The 24,911-nt window shown below is 36.1% G+C and overlaps 2 protein-coding genes across 2 annotated transcripts; one reads left to right on the forward strand and one right to left on the reverse strand.

Annotated features, from left to right (window-relative positions):
- Nucleotides 1-5,291: 5,291 nt before the first annotated feature.
- Nucleotides 5,292-16,694, reverse strand: LOC112030847 (disease resistance protein RUN1). Its single transcript, XM_065760895.1, is given in 8 exon segments — nucleotides 5,292-5,643; nucleotides 10,019-10,127; nucleotides 12,369-12,685; nucleotides 13,064-14,015; nucleotides 14,090-14,925; nucleotides 14,928-15,174; nucleotides 15,260-15,528; nucleotides 15,637-16,694. Coding segments are annotated over 5 exon segments (2,595 nt in total). The 5' UTR covers nucleotides 16,628-16,694; the 3' UTR covers nucleotides 5,292-5,643; nucleotides 10,019-10,127; nucleotides 12,369-12,685; nucleotides 13,064-13,763.
- Nucleotides 16,695-19,553: 2,859 nt separating this feature from the next.
- On the forward strand, nucleotides 19,554-23,681 carry LOC136062149 (uncharacterized). Its single transcript, XM_065760896.1, has one exon. The coding sequence runs from the start codon at nucleotides 19,554-19,556 to the stop codon at nucleotides 23,679-23,681; it is 4,128 nt and encodes a 1,375-aa protein (XP_065616968.1).
- The last annotated feature ends 1,230 nt before the right edge of the window (nucleotides 23,682-24,911 follow it).

The raw sequence follows: 24,911 nt of genomic DNA on the forward strand, positions 1-24,911 counted from the left end.
ATTTATGCTAAAAGCAATTGTGTAGTTTTTATTTTATTTTATTTTATTTTAAACAACAATTATGTAGTTATTGTAGATATTAGTTGGTTGAATGGGCTTAAAATTAGATCCCACTTACAGTAAGGTAGAGTTAGGGCATTTTATACTCTCACATATGTTATTTCACATCCATTTTCATGGTTTAAAATGCGGTCATTTTCACATCAATTGTGCATATTGATGTGTACAAAGTAGTGATAGAAATGATTACTCTTCTTTCAATTGAATATTGGAATCCATAGTACTCCGCCCATCCCTTTTAAATAAGCTTGAAACTTTCTCTTTCTAAAATTTCATTTTGGATTAAGACTACTCTTCTTTCGATTGAATATTGGAATCTAACATATCAGAGTTGGTAGGTCCATTTATTCTGATCCATCACTAAGAACCAACAATGGTTATGCACTTATGCTCCGCTATTTGATGTGGATTTGGAGAATGGCAAATACGTGGAAGCTATCATTGAGTATCCTGGCGACTCTACCCATGTGTGATAAATGAAAGCTATTTCATAAAGTTATGGCAAGACCTAAGGAGCCTAGGAAGGCCAATGGTTTTGAAGATGATAGGAGGGAGTCATGGTATTGCCCTTGACAAAGTTTTCCACCAACTTGTTACAAGACATTATGAATATGCTTAACTCCTTCACAAGATGAGCTCTTTTGTGTAATCAAGAAGGAATTAGACCAAAATTTCCTTGAGTTTAATATAAACTCTTTTCAATGCAGCTAATCAAGTCAAAACAATACATCTTTCTCAAAAAAATAAAAATTCTCATCTTGTCTATCCTCCCTCTCCTCTCCTCCATCTCCCTCTCTTCCAAACATATCCTTATATGACAAGTTTCTCCTCCTTCTAGCATGAATCCACAAGCTATACTTATTTTTTAGAAATTCTATTTATTATACTATAAAAGTCACATAAATTATCTTGGTTACTCTCAATAATAGCATTCAATAAGCATAGGGACACAATTTTTAAAGTGGTCAACAATGTAAAAAAAAAAAAAAAAAAAAATAGTGATCCATGTAAAAGTAATTGTCTATCACTATAGTTAACTACTTTAGCAAGTTGTGAAGGAAAAAAAAAGGGGGAAATTACACTTTGCCCATCTGTAGTTTGCCCGAAAAACACTTTGCCTACTTGATCAAAAATTTGCACTTTACCCACCTAAAGTTAGTTCCGTTTGTCTCCTGTTATCCACCTCTATTAAAAACAAGAGTAAATTTGTATTTTTGTTATCCTTTTATATCTCTCCTCTCTCAAAACATAAAAAACTAAAAAAAAAATCAAGGGAAAAGAAAATCTAAAAGCTAAGTTTTGTAAAAATTAAAACATAACTTTTACATCTTCTTTTCATATATCAACTTTTAGATCTTCAATTTTAACACATTAAAAAACTTATTCCAATCCTCTCCACTGTCTTTCTTGCATCGCTTCTCCAGATGTGGACTTCCTTCAATGCTCAATGTTTTGAGTGTCGTAAGATTCTGCAGCTCATCTGGTATAGACATTAGATTAGAGCAGTACGAAAATCCCAAATATGAAAGCGATGTGAGGCATCCAATCTGCTTCGGCAGAGAAGATAAATCTTCACATCTACTGATTTGCAGAGAATAGAGAGCAGTTAGATGTTGAATACCCTGTGGCAATGAAATTTACTTCGGACACTCCTCAATATATAAATCCTCAAGTGCAATTAAATATTGAATTCCCTCAAACAAAGAGCAAAATTTGTTACAGCTCAAAATGCATAAAATCCGTAGTAAAGATAAGCCCTGCAAACCATTCATTGGTAAGGACAAAAAATTATTACACTCCTATATGTACAGTTTTCATAATGAATGTGAGTTCTGGAGTCCTTCTGGAAGACTTTCGATCTTGTCACAACATTCAAGACTAAATTCATTAAACACAGAAAGATTATCCAACTGATTAGTCAGTAATGACTTAAGATTGGGCAACCTGGAAATCATTAAGATCTCAAGCATCTTATGATTTGCAACAGTTCATCTAGAAGAACTGTCAATTCATCATCCATGTCTTCAATCACAAGGGAAGAAAGTGAAGTGAGATTCATCAGTGACCTAATTAACATTGCACTGATTCTACTCATAATCAAATTTGTAATGGAAGGAATGATAGGGATTTCAACTAACTTTGGGCACTCAGTGATATTAAATGTGCTTAGGCAGGGAAAATTTTCTCTTCCATTCATTGTTCTCCATTCCTCCAAATCATGCATCCACATAATTCTAAGTGCAAATATGTTAAAATAGAAGATTTAAAAGTTGATACATGAAAAGATGTAAAAGTTAGGTTTTAATTTTCACAAAACCGAGCTTTTAGATCTTCTTTTGATTTTTTAGTTTTTTATGTTTTGAGAAGAGAGGGACATAAAAAGGTAAAAAATACAATTTTACCCCTATTTTTACATAGGTGGGTGATGTTTTAACAAAGGTGGGTAAAATGAGACAAATAAAGCTAATCTCAAGTGAGTAAAGTGTCAATTTTTAAACCACAGGTAAATAAACTGTTTTTCAAGCAAACCACACGTGGATAAAGTGTAATTTTCTCTAAAATATTTGAAATGTATTGCACATAGGATGGCACATCACTAGTAAATACAAATAGGGGTACTAATATGATTTTTACTTTATCTTAAAATCACTTTAAAGGTTGCACGACTATATGTGGTATTTGGAAGTGTGATCCGACTATACATGAGTGAGTAGCTCCCCTCCCTGTCTAAGTTACTTGAGCATGAAGTCTTCCTTTACATTGGCCAGCAGCATGACCCAACATTTCCAGCCAAACATCTTTAACTAGTCACGAACCCCGCACATTGTGCTTGATAAATTTTTTAGAGTGGTCTTATTAAATTTATTTATTATTTCATTTTAGACTAATTTAATAAATAGTAATGTAATTTATAATCATATTTTAATTTATTATAGGGACAATCACAAATTATATATATATATATATATATTATTTTTTGTCGTACCAAATCAAAACAATATAATTTTTCTCAAGAATTCAAAAGGTAAGTTAGTGAAAGTATTAATTTTTTAATAAAATTTATTTATAATATTTTGTGTATCATTAAAAATTATATAAAATCTAAAAAAAAAAAAAAATTCTTTTAGTTTTAAACAAACTTTCTCAAACCAGAAATTTTTTACCATACAATCAGAAACACTGAGAAACTTATCTAAAAAATTAATAAAACTCAACAAAACTACAATTCAAAAAAAATAAATAAATAAATAAAAGATTGCAACTCTTTTTCCTTAAAAAATAAGAACCAAGAGTACAATTCCAAAGGGGAAAATGTAGAGAAGTTTTTTTTTTTTTTTTTTAAGTATTGTGTTAATGTTGTCGTAACCTAATCTAACATCTAATCCAACATATGAAAAATGAATAGATAAATAAATAATTTTAAACACAAATAGAATTTATTTTTTAAAAAACCTCAAACAACACACTAATGAAATAAAGAAGATGAAAAATAATATAAAATATTCGTAAACACTTAAAACAATTACTTAAACATCTAAGAATATCATATAAAGACATAACAATTTCCACTAATATATCAAACATAATATTTACAAACAGTGAAAAGAAATTGCACAAAGACCATTGTCTTCAACTACATTAACGATTCTTCATTAGCTTGTTCAGATTTCCTGTTGCTTTCCAAATAAACTAAAATCTGACAACAACACAAAATATAACATATTATAATATGATTTTTCTCCAATTCAGATCAACATCAAACACCATTCATTAAAAGTATTTGGTGATGTAAATAAAATGATAAAAAAAAAAAAATACTTGCATCAAGAAACATATATGAACTGGTTAATAATAGGACAATAAGGGAACGAACCTCTACTAGGAGATCCTCATATGGGCAGTGAATATTTTTTTATAGAAATTTTTAAAAAGTAGAATTCTAAACAACAAATATTCATCAATCTAAGGTAGAGATATAGGGAAAATAAAAATTAAAAATTAAAAAATTAAAAAAAATCCAACAAAAAATGAAAAAAAAAAATTGATTGAGAGAGAGAGAGAGAAATAACCTTTTTGTATGGGAAAAATATACATAGAATGAGAGAAAGTGGCAAATTTATAGTAAGATGATGGGAATAATAAGAGTCAAAATAAAAAAAAAATAAAAAAAATAAAAAGATAAAGAGGAAAAATAATATGTAAAGTTAAACCACCCAAGATGAATATATATGAATATATATATATATATAGACAATACTTTTATTTGATTTTCCAATGATTTATTATATAAATTATAACATCAAAATTAAAGTAGATGAATATGTAAAGTTTAATCTGCCTAAGATGAATTTGTAAAGCCAATATATTTATATATTTAATATTGTAAAAAAATTAAAGGTAAAAAATAAATATGAAAAAGACTAATTATGTGGTCAATAACGTGACAATGAGATGACTCAATAGAAGCGTAGCAATAATAAATGCTACACTTCAACTTTTACATATATATTATATATATATAGTAGAGAGAGAGAGAGAGAGAGAGAGAGAGAGAGAGAGAGAGATTATTTCCCATTTCTTCTCTTCATCGCCCAATGCTGAAGCAAGCTTTACAGGCATGGAATATCACATAATTGCTTCTATCCTTCCTGGAGACTTGATTTGGCACATCCAATGGAGGTCAAATTTTGCTTTTAGGTGTGCTAAAATAGCATTTTGAGTATTTTAACACAATGCCAGTGCTCTTTAACCACTCATTAACACAAAGTCTTAAGTATAGAATTAGATCATTTGTTTTCCACCTCTTGCTCTTTATTCTTGAATCATTACACATATATGATGCTTACAACGAAGCCACCACCTTGAAAACGGAATACATTGAGACCCTCACTCCATAGCGTTAAATTTATAATGCCTAAGAAAAAACTATTGAAAAGGGATCGAAAGAGGGGGAGAAATGGGGGAAGTTTTAAGGAGATTAATTCTTATTGCCATCTCATGGAATTATGCATGGAAAGGAACATAACATTTTAAAAATACAACTTATTCTTATCAAAAAAAAAAAAAATACAACTTATTAGAATTGACAGCCAAATCTCTAAGAATTCTATCTATATGTGCACATTAATTTTTGATGAACACACAGAAAATGCAATGTTTATTTGGATCCAAAAGGGCAATACTTAAACAGATATTATTAATCTCATTTTGATGACTAAGGAGTCAAGACAGATAACAAATCCATCATCTGTAAATACGGACATGCCCAATCATCCAAATTTATAGCCAGTCTATTTGTAGTCTTTTTTTTCCTTTATACAATTAAATCACAAGAAAATGGGAACAGAAAGCTGTAAATCCAAAAAATTGTATATCCACCAACATAAAGAGAAGAATTCTTTTAACATAGGAAGCTAGGAACAGAACTTTACTTTAGGGTAACAACTTTAACCTCAAGTGTACTGCCACTAAGGGTATATTGAGCTGCAAGCACTTTCTAACAGCATGAATATCAGATCATTTAATTAGAAGATATATAAATGTCACATAGCCAAGTCCATGAGAATGTCCTGTCGTGCAATCCTACAACCACAGCAGAAACCAATTAGTCACCAAGCAGCAGAAACCCACCATCCAATGAACAGTTAATCTGCATTCTGCAGTATATATAGTTGAAACACAATAAATCTACAACAACATGTCATGCATGATAGCATCAACACTAAAAGTGAGGTCAAGAATTGCTCATTAAACCAATGCATATAAATATTAGTTTTCTGCGTAGCAAGTGAGGACAACAAATCTACAAAACATCATATATGATAGCATCAACACTGAAAGTGAGGTCAAGAATTCCTCATTAAACCAAATCATATAACTATTAGTTTTCTGCATAGCGAGTGAGGCACAAACTTAAGTAGTCATCAACCAAAGGTTTCCAACCGTATGGAAGAATTTAACCAAAACCATGCAACTTTTTGTTCTAGCAGGCTAGGAGGGAAATAGTAAAATACTACAGTCACTATCAATACTGAAATTTTGAGCTAGCTGGATAGCCAGAGAAGGGCCCATGCATTGATGGTTGAACCATTCTGGAATTTCACTTTGAGGAAAACATGTATTTATACAGAGTGTTTGGATGATATTAGTGGTCTAAAATGTTTTTCCACTACATCTTCACGAATGATGTCCCAATTGTCATAAAGCGAAGCATTACAGTGGATTGCATTTGCCAAATCTGTTGTCCATCTTGTTTTTTTACAAGACAGGAGTCCACGTGATGCAAGACAACCTAGGCTTCCCACCTAGATTAGTCCTACCAAAGAACCTTAAGCTTCCCACCTAAGGTGTTTGGAATCACCACCAAACAATTCAATGAAAATAATCTCAATAATAATAATAATAATAATCTCCTACAAAAGAAATCATCTAGAGTTTTATATGCAGCTTCCAGGAATCACAAAGATAAGGATAAACTCTCCTAAACAAATCCTAAACAATTTCAAATACTAATCTGATAATCCTAAACAATCCCAAATACTAATCCAATAATCCTAAACAAATGATAATGATAAACTACTAATCCTAACCAAACTCAAATACCAATCCAAACTAAACAAATAACTACGTTACAATCTGAAATTATCCACTGAAAATCTAAAATGAAATATTGAAATAACTTTTGGTTATGCTCCTACATTATACTCCCCTGGTTTAAGAAAACTCGACCTCGAGTTTTGTAGTGATGAAGAATTAAGACTTTGGTGATTAATACTTCCTTCAAATCAGAAATCACCCTAGGAAGCATCAAGAGTAGAATAACCTTCAATTCCATGACACCATAGAACTCCTCTGGAAACACAAAATCAATGTGTTGAACAGGCACAATTTTATCTTGAACCATAGTATCAACCTTTTGGACTTCAACAACTTGTAGATGTTCATTAACCTCATGGATCATGAAGGGCTTAGTACCACTTTCATTAGAATCAACCTCCGCATCAAGTGCACCCTCTAAATCTTCGCTCACTTGTTGAAATTTCTCTTCTTGTGTAGACTCTATAATAGGTTCTTCTTGCTACATGAATGTTGAAACATCATCTATTGGCAGTTGTACCTCTATTTCAACATTAGTCTTTGGTGGAACCTAAGCATCCTTTTTCTGAGTAAAAGAGTCTAGCAAAACCATTATTTTTCTTAAGTCTTGAGCCATGATGGTGAGTTCTTAACGGAAGGATGAGGTGTTTTCTTGTTGAATACTGTCTCTATGGTGTAGAAAATTCCTATGAGAGGATTGAGGTTGATAATTCTCTTGACAGCATTGGGGAACATATTTCTCTCTAAGTATTTGTTTCATTTCATTCCAATTAGTTATGACAGGTTTGCTCCTTCCTTTGAGATTATTCTCAATACTACGCCAAAAGTCTCTAGCTCTACTTCTCAATTTCAACCTAGCAAACCTAACAATATTAGCATCTGGCAGACATATTTGATCAAAGAATTGATCCATCTTATCTAGCCAATTGATGAGAGTCCATGGATCTGGATGTCCATCAAATATTGGCGCTTCTGAGACTACCATGATTCACTGGAATAGGCCTTCAACACGCTGAAATGAACATGGGCTTGGTAATCTGGGCTTTGGCTGGTGCTCTGTACTGAACATTATGTGGGGCTTGATGAGCGTGGCTTGTTAATGAACTCTAGTATCTGCTGGAACTTTTCTGCCTTTGACCTTTTTCTTTTTTTCTTTTTTGAAATACAATAAAGAAAGACCAAAATATAAAACTAAAACCTGTTAGAGCATTCGCATCAGCCCAGTTAAAGATGTCTAAAATAGATATACATCGTAAATTTTATACATTTTGAGCAAAAAAACACCCACATTAGTGGGTGTAAAAAGGGGCAAAATCATGTATATATTTCCACGAGCTACAGTACCCGTATAAATATACACGGGTACTGTAGCTCGTGTATTTATTATTTTAATAATTTTCATTCGCCCCAAATTTTCTCTCTCTTCTCCGATGCACAACTACCTCAAAAACACATTTTCTTTTTCTTAGATGCACACAAACACAAACACACCCACACATAAACACATCCACAAAAACAGACCCACACACAAACAGACCCACACAGACAAACCAACGGAGAGATAGATCGGTGCTTGTGGTGCTTGGTTCGTGGATTGGTCGGTGAAGACACGATCTGGGTTGCCGGAGCTTGGTTTTGGGTCTTTGGAGCTTGGTTCGTTGGTCGCCGGAGCTTGGTTTATGGACCGGCGGGTGAGACATGATTTGGGTCGCTGTGAAGCTCGGTTCGTGGGTCGTCGGAGCTCGGTTCGTGGGTCGCCGTGAGCTCGGTTTGTGGGTCGCCGTGAACCTCGGTTCGTGGGTCGTCGAGCTCGATTCGTGGGTAACCGTGAACTTCATGGGTCGCCGTGAACCAATAAGTCACTGGGTTTTCTTCGTGGGTCGCTGGGTTTTTGTTTTTGAGAAATAATGAGAGAAGGCAGAAGAGAGAAGGTAGAAGCGAGAGAGAGAGAGAGAGAGAGAGAGAGAGAGAGAGAGAGAGAGAGAGAGAGAGAGAGAGAGAGAGAGAGCTGTTCAGCAAAAATGAAAAGAGAGAGAGAGATACGCGCGTATATTAAGAGGGAGTTGAGGGAAATAATAAAAAAATGAGAAGAATGAATATTTTATTGAAATAACTTGTAAAATAAATGAGCTGATGTGGGTGTTTTGTAAAAGTGGTAGTGTAAAATAGAAAAAGTAAGTTTTTAGTGTAAAAATAGATGTGTAAAATACAAATACTGATGCGAATGCTCTTAGTGCCAAACAGTAGCACGACAAACTAAAACATTACACACGGAAGGTAAAGAAACGAGAAACAGAGGAAAACTAAAAAGAGAAGGGATCGGCGCTCGCAAGAGTCATCGGCGAAGAGGCAGTGTGGCTCATCGGCGTTCACTGTCAGTGGTGAGTGATGGTGGAGATCGGAGCTGGTGAGTTAGATCGTGGGAGCGAGGGTGATGGCAGCAGCTATTGGTGATGATTTCGGCGGCGGGTTGTGCGATGGCGTCATTCCGTTGGTGGGATCGGCAGTTTGGTGTTGGCTTTCAACTCTCTTCTGTCTTTGTCTTTGATCTGGTGGATTGAAGTTGTGAGTCTGATTTTTTTTTTTTTTGGTGGTGGTCCTAGAGTCTGGCACGAATGGGGGTCACAGGCTTGGAGGGAGCAGTGGGTTTCTCTGTTGGCTTTGGGATGAAGAATTCGTGTGGTCAAAGGGGGTATATGGTACAGATTGGTTCAGGTTCTGGTTTGCAGATCCCGTGAGGTAAGAAATTGGGTTGCTTTGGTTTGCAAATCTCATGGGGTAAGTATTTGAGTAATGACATGTCTGGCGATTGATTTGTTTTCTGATGGTGAGTATGACTGTGGGTTGTTAATCGTGATTTTGGGTTGCTGAAAGGGGTGATCGGGTTGGGCTCTGATAACCCACAAGTCCTAGGATCGAAACCTGGCTTTGATACCAAGTTGATGTAGGACAACCTAGGTGGGGCTTCCCACCTAGATTAGTCCTACCAAAGAACCTTAGGCTTCCCACCTAAGGTGTTTGGAATCACCATCAAACAATTCAATTAAAATAATCTCAATAATAATAATCTCTTACAAAAGAAATCATCTAGAGCTTTATATGTAGCTTTCAAGAATCACAAAGACAAGGATAAACTCTTCTAAACAAATCCTAAACAATTTCAAATACTAATCTGATAATCCTAAACAATCTCAAATACTAATCCAATAATCCTAAACAAATGATAATGATAAACTACTAATCCTAACCAAACTCAAATACCAATCCAAACTAAACAAATAACTACATTACAATCTGAAATTATCTACTAAAAATCTAAAATGAAATATTAAAATAACTTTTGGTTATGCTCCTACATTACCACGTTTCTGCACCATCCATCCTGGCTAGTCGTTGACTATTGAAACCTCCTATGGATCCAATGACTTTCTTTGTAGTGACACCGAAACTACTACACCCATCATTCCTCCCTGGAGGCAACCGGTGGAAAAGTAATTACAGAAGTTCACACACAAAAAAGTGTTCCTAGAAATGGATTTCATCTAATGATAAACATCTTGTTTAGATCAATCTAAAATTCAAATATTGATTCATTCAGAAGCATTGTTTGTTGTTAAATTAAATCAGTAGCAATAGGAGATCAAACAGTTCATGGCAGATCATGTAGAATAGTATTAAACTTTGGGAAATTTGATTGGAAAAAAAAAATTAAACAGAGAAAATACACAAGTTTCATTTTAAAAAAAAATGAGGCAGTGCTAATGTGAGTCAAAGTTATACACGGGGAAAAAAAATTATCTCTCACCTAATCACAAAGAAAAATAAGAACAAAACGAGATTTTAAAACTTGTGGAGAGATTATTTTAAAACTTGTGGCTAAAATACACTGTAGCGAATGCTTTTAATTCTTTAGGTTTCAAATGAGTGTTATTAGTCCCTAAATATTAAAAAATGAGTACTATTGGTCCCTCTGTCCATCTCCACTAGTTTTCTTACAGGCGTCTAACAAAGCAATACACTAGCATCTTTACAATAACATGGAAACTAATTTTTTTGTTAAAAAAATTACACATGCAACTAAGAGCAAACCCGTTTCTATTTGGAACTTTTCCCAAAACTGAATGAAATCTTCTTCACCAAAAAGGATGTCTGGTGCTCAACCATATACCAATGACCAACACAGTAACACCTCTATTGCAAAAACAGAGTTGAAGAAGTCTTTACTAAATATTTCTGTTAGGCCACATTCATAGAATAGTTCATTTCAGTTTTACAATCTTCGGATCTAGAGGCCTCTCTCTAGAAACTGAGTCTTATTGAGAAGTATAAAAAACAATTTCAAGGCATTTGCTTTGAATGTTAACCAGATCATCAGATCTGGCTTGGCGCCGACTCCAACTTAAATGGCTGATTACAGAATCTACAATTACTTTAACATTACTGGCTGCATCATTTTGCCCCAACCAGTTGAGCAAGTCCGTCTTTAATTTCTCGATTCATACAATATGTGTTCACCGGATGGAATCAGAAGAGAACTTTTTATACAGCATGTTGATTATTAACCTTTTTTACTTTTCTTTTTCTTCACTTTGGGTTTTGCATAATATTTGAAAAAATAATCATAGTAGGGTCTAGTGCTCCAAACCTTGAATCTTTTCTCCTATTCGACCATTGGTATATGGTTGGGCATTTTGTTTTTTGCTACAACAAAGAAGTTCTACTGCCCCAAATTAGTTACACCAAATGTTTGGCGAAGAGGTTTTCATTCTGTTTGGGGAAAGATCTTTATAGAAAAGGGTTCAGGCCTTAGATGCATGTGTCAATGTCATTTAAATACACACACATATATACACCATGCCATTTAAAAATTTTCACCTTATTGTCCCTTTAGACATATAGGCAAGAAATTAATGGAAGTGGACGGAGGATCAATCAGGCTCATTTGTGAAACTTTAGGGACTAATAGCGCCATTTGAAACCTTCAAATTAAAAGCGCTCACTAGTGACTTTAGGGACCAACAATATATTTCGGCCCAAGCTTTTTTTCCCTCATCTTTAAGAATGGGATCAAGGATTGTCTCAACCTCTCAATGCGAAATTCCTCAATGGAGCCTCAAGTTATACTAGGTCTTGCCTTATAATTACAGTTTTGCATTTTTCATTAGCTATTATCAATCATTAATGGACAAATGAGACCTCAATTATCAAATAAAGAGGCCACCAAAGCCTTATTGTTTGCTTAAACTCTACATAACACCATGCTGATAGAAGAGTAAGCCCTTCCGCACTATCATGGTTGGCCAATTTCCTGCAACTGAATCCTCAATGCTAGAAAATTGACCCTCTATGTATTTTCTGGTAGTCTAGGCTTATTTTGATTTTGTTAATATATTTGAAGGAGTAATGTGTTCATAGTATAATCATCATTCTATTTATTAAAGCCAAGCTCCCTTTCAAGGTGAACTAGGAACACAGAATCTGGAAGCCCCTCCTTAAAATCTAGAATCATGGTGAGAAATTGCATACATAGGCACTAAAAACCAATAGCCCAACCCTCTTTTCACATTCTACAGACCTACCACCTCAGCCAAGTCAAGAAGCACACCACTTAGTTATTGTGCAATGTTCCAAATGAAAAATTGAGTCATTCTTAAATAAAACCCAAAACTGAATATTAAATTACATAACCAACATGATAAATAGTAGCTTACCAGCAGAAACAGAACCACTGTAGGGGCAAAAAAGACGCATATGTTCTTCTGGGGCTTCCTTTTCAAGCAACCCAGCTCGTGTATAAACAGTACAGCAATGTGGGTCTTCCCACAACCTTTTCCCAAATATGCAAATATATTCTCTCCAAAGCTATCTGGCTTAGCTCCAACTGGTACTTTCAGAAAACATATATACAAAACAATGTAACCCATACTAAGCTCCCATTTTCTTGCGGAAAAATTGCATTTTATGTGAAGGAAAGAAATTGCCAGCAAAGCCAAACACAACTGGCTTGCTTGAGCCGTGTTTATGTGTTCTGAAAACAAAACCATAAGAAAAAACCCCAGCATTTTGTCACTATTTCAGATTCTATTAAAAATATGGGGTAAGAAAACAAAATTTATATGTTTCAAAGGGAACCCAGAAAGTTGAGAACTCAAGAACTAAGTCTGGCTCCACTATTTCAGCTCATATTAGTCACGCATTACAATTCCCCAAAACTAAAACATCAAATGATATAGAATTCAAAAGTTTTTTTTCCCTTTCTACATTAATTTTCCTCAAGTTTCCTTGCAGCCAAACAGAGACATAGTCACATACAAGAAACAAATGTGTGCCAAAAAAAAAAAAGGACAGTTTCTGGGAAAAGGAAAACCTACATGAGAAAATAAGTAGATACTTGAAAATGACACACTTTCTGGTGATCTTTCTGCAATCTTTCAGTTTTTGAGTTGCTGAACCCAGCTCCACTCTGTCATCATCATCAGCATAAAGTCCAGACACCCAAAGACGGTGCGGTGGTGGTGGTGGTAGTAGTAGTAGCACCAAACCCCGTGCTACTAGCAGTAGGACGATCATCTCTGCCACTGGCATTGCATGGCCTCTTTATCCGAGTTACCTTGTCATTGTGTGCACTAATTGAAATTCCCAATCCAATTTTCAATTAGATTGGGCCCATTTGGATGCTGTATCCACTTTTGGTGTGGTGCATCTACGTCATTAGAGGTACCTTCTCCACTAGGTCCAGCCCCTTCCCCATCATAGTTGTCATGGCTTTCCTTAATTATGGCATCTCTGGCTGAAACGTCAAAATCATCCTCATAAGGAGTGATGCTGCAGCTTCTGCTAGACCCAAAAATAGTTTGTTTGAGATCTTCAACGTCTTGCTTGAATACCAAATGGGCCCCGCATTTTGTAACCTCCAATCCTGGACCCCAGGTTTTAAATTTAATCTCAATATCGCTGAATCCATTAGCAAAGCTGTTACTCAACACGTCTTTCCAGTCCTTTCTAAAGAATTGAGAGGGAAAATATTGCAGCCAAAGGTGATGCCGTTCAATCTTACCAAATTTTTCAGAAAAACCATGGGCCACTACGTCAATTTGATTTTTTTTTTATTCAATGGAACACGAAAGCTCATGTGTAAATCTTTGAAGTCCCCAATCCTTAAAATCAAGTTGGTCTAATGGATTATGTTGGCGGAATACAAAAACAACACACACAGCAATTCCCATCAACTTGTTACAATAACCTAAAGGCATTTGCAGACTCACTGAAGCCCCCACATTTCGGTGGCAAAACCAATTCGGAATTTCACCTCCAGGAATGTCGATATAATGTGCCAATCTTTCTTGCCCACGGTAATGCTGAAATATGCAAATAATGATGATTAGAACTTCACAAGTGTGAGAGAGAGAGAGAGAGAGAGAGAGAGAGATACCTTTTCGTTAATGAAATAACGGCTTAGAATTGTTAATAACATGTTATTGTAGCCTTGATTCTCAATCAATTTGACGCAATTGAGAAGTCGAAGTGCTGGCTGAAAATCATATTCTGATTCTGATGATAATGTTTCTAGCGAGGTACACTGTGTTGCATCGATATACTTAATGTTTAATGGAAGCTCAGGCAATGATTGAAGATTCGTGCAACAACTCAAAACAAGATCTTTTAGATTAGATAGTAGAATCATACTTTTAGGAAGCGAATCACAATTATTTCCCTCTAGATTTAATTTCAATAAAGACGACAAGCAGTCAAAAGCATTGGGAATTGCTTGAAGATTGCAATAACTTAGATCTAGTTCAGTCAAAGACCATAAGCCTGATAAAGAAAACTCTAACATGGCAGTGGGATCTGGACTTCTTCTCTTTTGCATTGAAGGAAAACTGAAGAGTTTATTCGAAGGTTTAGGTGATAGCCCTTTACATCCACGAAGAGACAGTACTCTGAGATTTTTAAGATAATTGATGGATGTAGGTAGGTATTTTATTGCAGTTCCACTCACATCTAACTCCTCCAAGCCTTTGAGATTCCCCAAACTCTCTGGTAGTGCATCAAGCTTTGAGCAGCCAGATAAAGTGAGAATTTTTAGAGACATTGAACTATAACAAGCATTCGGAAGACTTGAAAGGTTTTTGCAGCCTCTTAGATCCAATTTAATAAGGCCAGTTAAAAGCTCTACTGATAATGGTAGATCTTTTATAGCGGTCTCATTTAAATAAAGTTCAGACAAACATGACATATTTCCCATAACCTCTGGAAACTTCTTTAGTTTTGAACATCCGGAAAGAATAAAAACTTCAAGAGATTCCAAGTTGATCTGTGTGGAAGGCTTTCAAGGTGCTTGCAACCATTCAGATCTAATCGAATAAGCTGTTTGAGATTTTCAAGAGATGGATGAATCTTAGACAGTCCTGTACAACCTTGAAGAATCAATTGCTTAAGCTTTGGGACTCCACTTAGATTTGGGGTCTCAAAGTTTTGAGAGTTACGCAAGTCAATGAGTTTTAACTCATCTAAATTCTGTTATTAACCAATAAATAATTAGATAAACTCAAGCCTTAATGAAAATGAATAAAATACAAAATTGAATAAGTGAAAATCTAACCATAATTCCATCCCATAGTCGTTTGATGCTACTGCAATGCATTTTCAATTCAACAAGCTTGTTTGGTTGGAAATTGGTTGGCATGGAACTTAAAGGATATCCATGCCATTCTATAATGCGTAACTCATTAGAAAGATAATCGAGGCCTTGTGGAAGTTTCACTTTACCCATATCACCCATTTTAAGCAATCTCATTTTTTTCATCTTTGAGAAGACTCCAGCATCCAAAAGCTCCTCTTTTTGAATGGTATGTTTAGGATTATGCCTTCAACTACCTCTGTTCCCTAATAACCAAGACAAATGAAATTAGAATAATTGTTAATCCTTAAAAGAATCTGTAAGAATATATTTCTAGGTTTAGGTTTAGACTAGTCAACTTATAGTATTATTCTTCAGTACATGAAGGATATCCTCATAAAGCCATAACCTAGTACGTCCACTAGCCTCTTTTGGGGATCCACGACGAACTATTTCCTGACCCATTTCTTGTAGCAAATTATGCATCCACAAAGTTCCATTTTCATTAATTCTTATGAGAGATTTATTCACAAGAACACCAATATTGTAGTCTGGATAGTAACCAAAACTTTGTAATATATCTCTTATGCAGCCTTTGTTCTCTCCTTTGAAAAAACATGCAATATCTAAAAATAATTCTTTTTGGGTATCCGTTAACCCATCAAAACTTATTAGAAGAATATCCAAAATTTCTTTATTAGGTTCCACCTTTAGTTTATCAATGACACACTTCCATTCATCTGTGCTTTTGTTAAACAACAAAGAACCTAAAACTTTAAGAGCTAAAGGAAGGCCATTAGTGTAATTCACAAAACACATAGAAAAATCCTCATAATTTTCTTTAGGATGGGGTTTCTTGAAAGCTCTCAAACTAAAGAGTTGCAAAGCTTCATCTTTATCCAACCCCTTTGCTTCATATATGTCATGCACACCACATCTTCTCAACAAATGACTATCTCTGCTTGTTACAATGATTCTACTCCCTAAACCAAACCAATCACGGTTCCCCACTAATGCTTCTAATTGTTTTTCTCCATCAACATCATCAAGAACAATAAGAACCTTCTTACGACGTAGTCTATTCCCTATGATATTGATCCCCTCATGAACATTCCATATCTTTATGTCACTTCCCGTAAGGATGTTAGAAAGAAGTTGTTCTTGTAAAGAAACTAGATGTTGATTTTTAGTTTTTTCTCTTACATCAGCAATATAGCTGCTAGCTTCAAAACTACCTGAAATTCTTTCATAAATTTCTAGTGCAAGAGTCATTTTACCGATTCCACCCATCCCGCAAATTCCTACAAAGCGAACACCACCCGAACTTTCATCTAAATATAAATCCAACATTTCACTCACACGGGATTCTATTCCAACAAGCTCCTTGGATATATTACTTGAGAATTGAAGCTTGTTAAATATCGATCTACAGATTTCTTGGACAACAACTGCTTCATGCCTACAAAGAAGATAGCATAACAATAAATTTGATGACTGTAGAGTATAGCATAAATACATCAGACAAAACATTCAAAACACAATCTTAGATTCATTCAGTAGCAAAAGGGGAATTCAAGAAGTATATAATATAGCATCGTAATTGAGGTTTGATTTGATTTGATTGACGTCATACAGTCAAGTGAGAACCACATGTTTCCTTCTAACTTTTAACATTTTAATGAGTTGAGACTTGAGAGTGTGCATAATTTTAATAAGTCATTTTTTGTATGATTCTTGGATTTAATTTTCATACTCCTTTTTTCTTTTTCTTTAATCTTCACAATAAGAAAAAAGAACAAATGTAGTAATTGAATTATTTATGATATATTTATGCTTATTGCCTGTATACTTGTCCAGAATATTTTGACTGTCCATCAAAGAAATTCTACAAGAAATGTAAATTAGCGAGACAACGATTGAGGCTAAAAGATTCCTTGACTCGGCAATTCACTTATAAAATACAGATTACCAAGTTGTATGTTCTGTTGGGTAGGCAGAGAGGCCAATAGATCAGCAGCAAATGCTCTAGCTCGCTGGTCTCTGCTTAATTTTGCTTTTTTTTTTTTTCCTCACCATTTCTCAAGACTTGGCTTCTGTACTGGATGTTTACAGGTCTTGAAGTTTGTTTATCAATAAAAGTTTATGTGATTATCAAAAAAAATTGTCTATATTGATTAATTCAGTAACAGACAGACAACCATGCCTCAAAAAAAGTTCTTCAACCAAAGTCCAACTTGAGCAGTTGAGCGTATAATTTCCTAACTCATAATATACATAAAAGTGACCAAATTTAAAATTTTCTCTGGTTCTATTGGACTAAAAAAGAGTAAATAAAATTTGTCAAGTTAATCCACGGGAAAGTCGGAGTAATTTTAGAGAGTAGAAAATTATGATATTGATATAATAATATGAACAAAAGTAGTCTGCAAAAAATTAGGAGTGTTTTCTCACGTAAGGTGAGTCTTTTCTCTCTACATGGGAGTCTTCTTCTCACTTATAGATGAGTCGTGTTTGTATGTTTCTTCTTTTTCGCTGGTAGTTCGGTTTTACTAGATTTTCTTTCAGTATTTCATTCAGTTATGGATTCGGAATTTGTTCAAAAACTAAAAAATATTACGTTGACGGAAGAGGAAGGGGAGGTTATTAGGGTTGGGACAGTGCATAGAGATAGGATACTGGAAGAATGTTCTCTCAGTCTGGTGGGGAGATTTCTCACAAATAAGTCTTTCAATCAACGTGCTGCAAAGACTGTACTGCGTTCTGTGTGGAAGATGGGTTCAGATGTTCGTATTGTTGACGTTGGAGATGGGGTATTTCAGTTTAAATTTTCCATGGAGAGTCAGTTAAAGTGGGTACTAGCAAATGGTCCTTGGAGTTTTGAGGATCATCCATTGGTGTTGTGCAGGTGGGAGAGGGGTATGACTGCTACTTCTGTTCAGTTTAATTCAATACCGATGTGGGTCCAGATGTGGGGGCTTCCTTTTGATCTATTGTCAGAGGAGGTTGGGAGAGATATTGGTAATGGTTTGGGTACGGTTGTGGAGGTTGATTTGAAAGCTTTTTCATCAGATCAAGCCCGTTTTTTACGAGTACGGGTTGAATTACCCTTGGAGAAACCGTTACGTCGTGGTGGTGTTGTGGCAAGTCCTGAAGGTGATAAAATCTGTATTGGGTTCAAATATGAAAGATTAGTTGGGCTCTGTTTTAAGTGTGGTCGGATTGGTCATGAGGCAAGAGTTTGTTCTTTTCATGTTGATCATCAGCAAGGTCTTCCTTATGGTGAGTGGTTGAAAGCAGGTTCTCGTAAGACTTATGCTACTGCAAATTCTGGTGGAAGTTTTGAGAGAAGGGAGATTGGTGCACAAGAGGGTCCGAGCCATGGCTTCTCATCTAGACAGATTGAAAGGGATAAGGTACATTCGGTGATTGATAATGTTGGAATGGTTTTAGAGCAGAATCGCTTAGTTGAGGATGGAGGTAGTGTTATGCCATCGAAGGGTGGTGCTGAGATTCGTTTTCCGTCGAAAGGAGGTGCTGTGAATGGAGAACCGTTGAAGGGTGGTTCCAAGTTTGGCTTGGGAACGAAGGTAGGAACGGTTGCATTAACTGCTGGGAAACTTTCTCCTGACTTTGAGGAGATAATTTCTGAACTTGATCAAGCTATCCAATCAGAGCCGATTATTTTGCATTCAAAATCTATCCAAGAGGAGCAGTTGAAGGATAAGAAGGACATTTACTCAGGTTTGGTGGATGTGGAAGTGATGGATGAAGATGTAACCTCTTGCAAGAATGTTTTAAAAGGCAAAAAGGTTGATCCGGGTAGCAACTCGTGTCTTCAGGATGATGGAGTCAGATTTAAAATTGGTAAGTCTAATGGGCAAGTATGTAGTAATCCAGTCAAAGGTAGGCCCAAGAGAAGTGGAATTAAAAATAAAAGCGGGCTGCTTCCTTTACAAGGCCCAATGTCTAGTGAATTTGATGATGTTATGTTTAAAAAGCCCAATTCAAAGGAGATTAAGTCAGATATTATTGAAGGGGCTGGGCTTAAGAAGGGAACTTGGAAGAGGTTTCAAGATATGCCACGGACTCCCTCAGATTTGGGTCTTACTAAAGGGCTTGGCCAAAAGAGGAATGGTAAAGAGATTATACGTGAAGCAGAGAAGGCAGAACTGGCAAACAAGAAAAATAAGGTGAGTAACAGTGATGATTTTCATGCTCTTTCTGGTGTTGATCTGATTATATCGGCGGAGGTTGCTACGCAACCCCGCCGGGCATTATGAGTCTATTGAGTTGGAACTGCCGAGGGCTTGGGAACCGTCGGACAGTTCGTGCCTTGCAAAAGGTAATCAATAATCAAGATCCCAATATTGTCTTTTTAATGGAGACAAAGTCTGGTTTGGATTGGATGCTTAAGGTCCGTGATTGGTGTAAATATAAGAATGGTTTTATTGTGCCTAGTAGGGGAAATAGTGGTGGTTTAGCTTTATTTTGGAAGAAAGATATTAGACTTGATATTCAAACTTATTCTCATTCACATATTGATGCATGGGTAGATGGGGGAGATGGTATTGGCTGGTGGCATCTTACTGGATTTTATGGTGAACCTGATACTTCTAAAAGAGGGGAGTCATGGCAAAAGCTTAATCACTTGAATGGGACATCCTCTTTGCCGTGCTTAGTAATTGGAGATTTTAATGAAATTACTAGTAGGGCAGAAAAGGAGGGGGGAAGTGTAAGAACAAGACATCAAATGAAATATTTTGTTGATACTATTAATTGTTGTGGTCTTAAAGAAGTTCGGTTCACAGGGCCACTATTTACTTGGTTGTATCAAAAAGAGGATGGGTCCCAAATAAGAGAAAGGTTAGATAGAGCTTTAGCTACAGTGGACTGGTTTTATTTATTTCCAATGGCTAAGCTTAATCATCTTTCCTCCTCGGCCTCAGATCATTCTCCTCTCGTTCTTCAGTTGATTGCAAAACAAAGAAAAAAGAGGATTGGTAGAGTTTTCAGATTTGAATCTATGTGGCTAAAGGACCCAAGATGTGAGGTGATTGTGGAGGAAGCTTGGGATGAGGGCTTGTATGGTGGGTCGGGAGATGTCCTTAATAGATGCTTGGAGAATTGTCGTGCTAGACTTGAGGTGTGGAATGGTAATGAATTCGGTAATGTGGGAAAAACAGTGGCGAATCTACAAAGAAAGTTAGAATGGTTAGAGCTTCAGCCTTCAACACCGGATATAATTCGATCTTTGAAGAACACTAGAATTGAATTGAATTGTTGGATGGATAAGGAAGATGATATGTGGAGGCAAAGATCAAGAATTAATTGGTTGCAATCTGGGGATAGGAACACTAGGTTTTTCCATGAGAAAGCTTCTGCAAGGTACAAAAAGAACTTAATTGAGGGTTTATTGGATGTGGATGGTAGTTGGGTGGATGGAGATGAACATGTGGAGGAATTGATGTTGCAGTATTATGAGAGGCTTTTTACTAGTAGTGATCCTACGGATTTTGAAGAAATTTTAGATGCAGTTCAACAAAAAGTCACCCCTAGGATGAATCAGTTACTTGTAAGGGAATTTACAGAAGTTGAAGTGAAGAAGGCCATGAAGCAAATGTACCCTTTAAAATCCCCTGGACCGGATGGCATGCCTCCATTGTTTTATCAACACTTTTGGCCCAAGATTGGTGGTGTGGTTTCTTCAACCATTTTGACTTTCCTCAATTCAGGTATCATTCCACTGAATTTTAATCATACACATATTGTCCTTATTCCTAAATGTAATGAGCCAAAATTGGTGACTGATTTTAGACCCATTAGTCTTTGTAATGTGGTTTATAAAATTGCTTCAAAAGCCATTACCAATAGATTGAAAAAGGTTCTTCCTTCTATTATTAGTGATACCCAAAGTGCCTTTGTGCATGGTAGGTTAATCACTGATAATGTTCTTGTGGCTTATGAAATGATGCATCATATTAGTCAAAAGAAGAGTGGAAAAGTGGGTGATTTGGCTCTAAAACTTGATATGAGTAAGGCATATGATAGGGTTGAGTGGATATGGTTGGATAAAATTATGCATAAGTTGGGTTTTGATGATAAATGGTGTGCTTTGATTATGAACTGTGTTACTACTGTTTCTTATTCCGTGAAGATCAATGGTAAGCCTAAGGGCCATATTGTTCCAAGTAGGGGGATTAGGCAAGGTGATCCACTATCCTCATATCTTTTCTTGTTATGTGCGGAAGGGCTTTCTGCACTTATTAAGAAAGAGGTGGTGAATGGAAGTTTGGGGGGGTTGGCAGTTTGTCGTAGGGGTCCCAAAATATCCCATCTTTTCTTTGCCGATGATAGTTTGATTTTTTGTAGAGCTTCTTTGGAGGAGTGTGATGCTCTTCAGAGGGTGTTGAGGGTGTATGAGTGTGCTTCGGGGCAGCAATTAAATCGTGCTAAAACATCCTTATTTTTTAGTGGTAATACTCCTATGGAAATTCAAGAAATCATCAAAGCTAGATTTGGGGCCCAAGTGATTAAGCACCATGAAAAATATCTTGGTTTGCCATCATTGGTGGGAAGAAATAAGAAAAATACTTTCAATTCTATTAAGGACAAATTAAGTAAGAAGCTTGCGGGTTGGAAAGAGAAGCTATTGTCTAAGGCCGGAAAAGAAGTGTTGATAAAAGCTGTGGCACAAGCAATTCCGACGTACACTATGAGTGTGTTTAAATTGCCAGACTCTCTATGTGAAGATTTGACGAGTATGATCCGTAATTTTTGGTGGGGGCAAAGAAAGGATGAGAGGAAGTTAGCTTGGATGAGTTGGGAAAAATTGTGTGATCCAAAGAATCGTGGTGGGATGGGTTTTAAAAAGCTTAAGGAGTTCAATATGGCTTTATTGGCAAAGCAAGGGTGGAGACTTCAACAAGGTCATGACACATTGGTGTATAAGGTTTTGAAGGCTAAGTACTTCCCTGCAAGTGATTTTTCACAGGCTATTTTGGGTAACAATCCATCGTTTACTTGGCGGAGTATTATGTTTGCTCAACCTCTCGTTAAATATGGCACACGTTGGAGAGTTGGAGATGGTGAGAAAATCAGGATTTGGGGTGATAGATGGCTGCCTAAACCTTCTACATTCATGGTTTCATCTCCCAGGTTGTTTATGCCAGAAGATATGAAGGTCGGAGATTTGATAAATAAGGAAGAGGCTTCTTGGAAGGGTGCTGCCATTGATGCTCTGTTTTTGGCGCATGAAGCAGAGGATATAAAAGCAATTCCTTTAAGTTCTAATATGCCAGATGACAAACTGATTTGGGCTTGGAGCACGAATGGAGCTTTTTCGGTGAAAAATGCATATTGGGTTGCAACTCAAATGTCTTCAGCCTTAGCCACGGTTTCAAGCTCAGATGGCAGCCAAGAATGCAACTTCTGGAAACGTCTATGGCAGATCAACGTGCCTCCAAAAATAAGGCACTTCTCTTGGAGGGCTTGTAGAGATATCCTACCCTTGAAAACTAACCTTGTTAAAAGAAATGTTTTGCAGGTTGATACATGCGATGGATGCAATGAGGAGGCTGAGAATTCAATCCACTTCTTTTGGAAATGCTCCCGCGCTAAAGAACTATGGTCTTCATCGAAATTGGTTTTTCCCACCGTGATGGATCGTCTTGGTTCGTTTAAGGAGATGCTGTGGTGTTTGATGTTGGACGAAAAGACTACACCAGAAAATATTGAGCTGCTGCTGACTTCTGCGTGGGCATTGTGGGGCAACAGAAATGATGTTCGTCATGGCGGAAAGCGAAAGGATGGAAGAATGCTTCTTCAATGGGCTGTGCAATATTTGGAGGAGTTCCGGGCTGCTAATGAATTATTACCGAATTTTCAAGAACCAGTTCAGTTTGTTCAGAGATGGAATCCACCACCAATATCGGTGTTCAAGTTTAACGTTGATGGTGCTGTGTTTGCAAAGCTGAATTCTGTGGGAGTTGGAGTTATTGTACGGGACTGGAATGGGCATTTTGTAGCAGCAACATGCAGAAAAATTCATGCACCTCTGGGACCACTTGAAGCGGAAGCGAAGGCCGTTGAATTTGGTTTACAGTTTGCAAAGCAGCTTGGGATTACAGATTTAATATTTGAGAGTGATTCGTTAATTGTATCTAGAGCATTGAATCTTTCTTCCTCAGTCCCAGTCTCAATTGATGCAGTCATTATGGGTATTGGCAAAGCTTCCTTGGAGTTCAATAATGTTGGGTTTTCTCATGTTAAGCGAAACGCAAATATCCCAGCTCATTTGTTAGCAAAGTATGCCATGGGCATAGTTGATCAGTGTTTGTGGATGGAGTATTGTCCTGATTTCATAGAATTGGCAATTCTTCATGATGTAAACGATATTGTTGTTTGATTAATATTATGTTTGTGTGATTTCCTATCAAAAAAAAAAAAAAAAGTAGTCTGCAAAAGACAAATGTAAGGTGTTACCTATCTTGTACATGCCATCCGGATGTATTGGCGAGTTCTTTCATAGCAGCCTTCCGTGCTTGCACGTTATCTATGTTAGCAATATTACCCATCTGGCTCCGTACATCAAAATTAAGCCTATATTTCCGTACATCAATAGTGACTATCTGGCTCCGTACATCAAAATTAAACCTATGTTTCCGTACGTCAATAGTATCCATCTGGTTCCAAAAATCAACATATAACCTATATTTCCGTACATCAGAGGTATCCACCTGATACAAGACTGGCATAATTGCCAAATGTAAAGTGTTACCTATTTCTTCTAAATGCCATCCGGCTATATTGCCGACTTCGGTCAAAGCAGCTTTCCATTCTTGCATGTCATCTATGTTAACAATAGCACCCATCTGGTTCCGTACATCAAAATTAAACTTACATTTCCGTACATCAGATGGATCCACGTGGTAAAAGACCGGCAAAATTGTCAACTTCTTCTCTTTCATGCATTCGACAATCTTTACTAGTTCAATCATGCACCACCTTGAATAAACGTAGTTTTTTGAGAGAATCACGATTGCAAATCTGGATTCTTCTATTGCTTTTAAGAGCTCTTGGGAAATATACTTTCCCCTCTCAAGATTCTTATCGTCTCTGAAGGTGATAATACCTCTTTGTTTCAAAGCAGCATAGAGACGGTCGGTAAACTTATTGCGGGTGTCAACACCGCAAAAACTAAGGAACGCGTCATATTTTGGAAAATAAGAGGAAGAGGAGGAGAAAGAGGAAGCTGTTTGAGTGGCCATAGAAGAAGATGGAAGCAATTCGATCAATAACCCAAAGTTTCAGTCACTTTGCCCGTAAAAAAACCACCAAATTAAAAAAAAAAAAAAAAATTGATATTGAATTGGGTTTGCAAAGAAAGGGAGGAAGAACAAAGATAAAGGTGAGAGCATCAGGATGAAATTGCAGGAGAGACTAGAGAGAAGGAAAAAGTGAAACAACGAAAATAAAGGAGATTTCGGAGTTGGTGCGCTTTTTTCTTTTTCTTTTTCTTTTTCTAAAGCCATTCGCCCACTTAAAGTTTAGTCATTTATACAAAAATTTAGATCCTTGGTAATATTATTTTAGTAATTTTGTTTGGCGTGGGTGAAAAAGTGTTAAAAATATGTGT

This window comes from Quercus suber, unplaced genomic scaffold, assembly GCF_002906115.3.
Source record: "Quercus suber isolate HL8 unplaced genomic scaffold, Cork oak 2.0 scaffold_386, whole genome shotgun sequence".
In the NCBI taxonomy this organism is placed as follows: Eukaryota; Viridiplantae; Streptophyta; class Magnoliopsida; order Fagales; family Fagaceae; genus Quercus; species Quercus suber.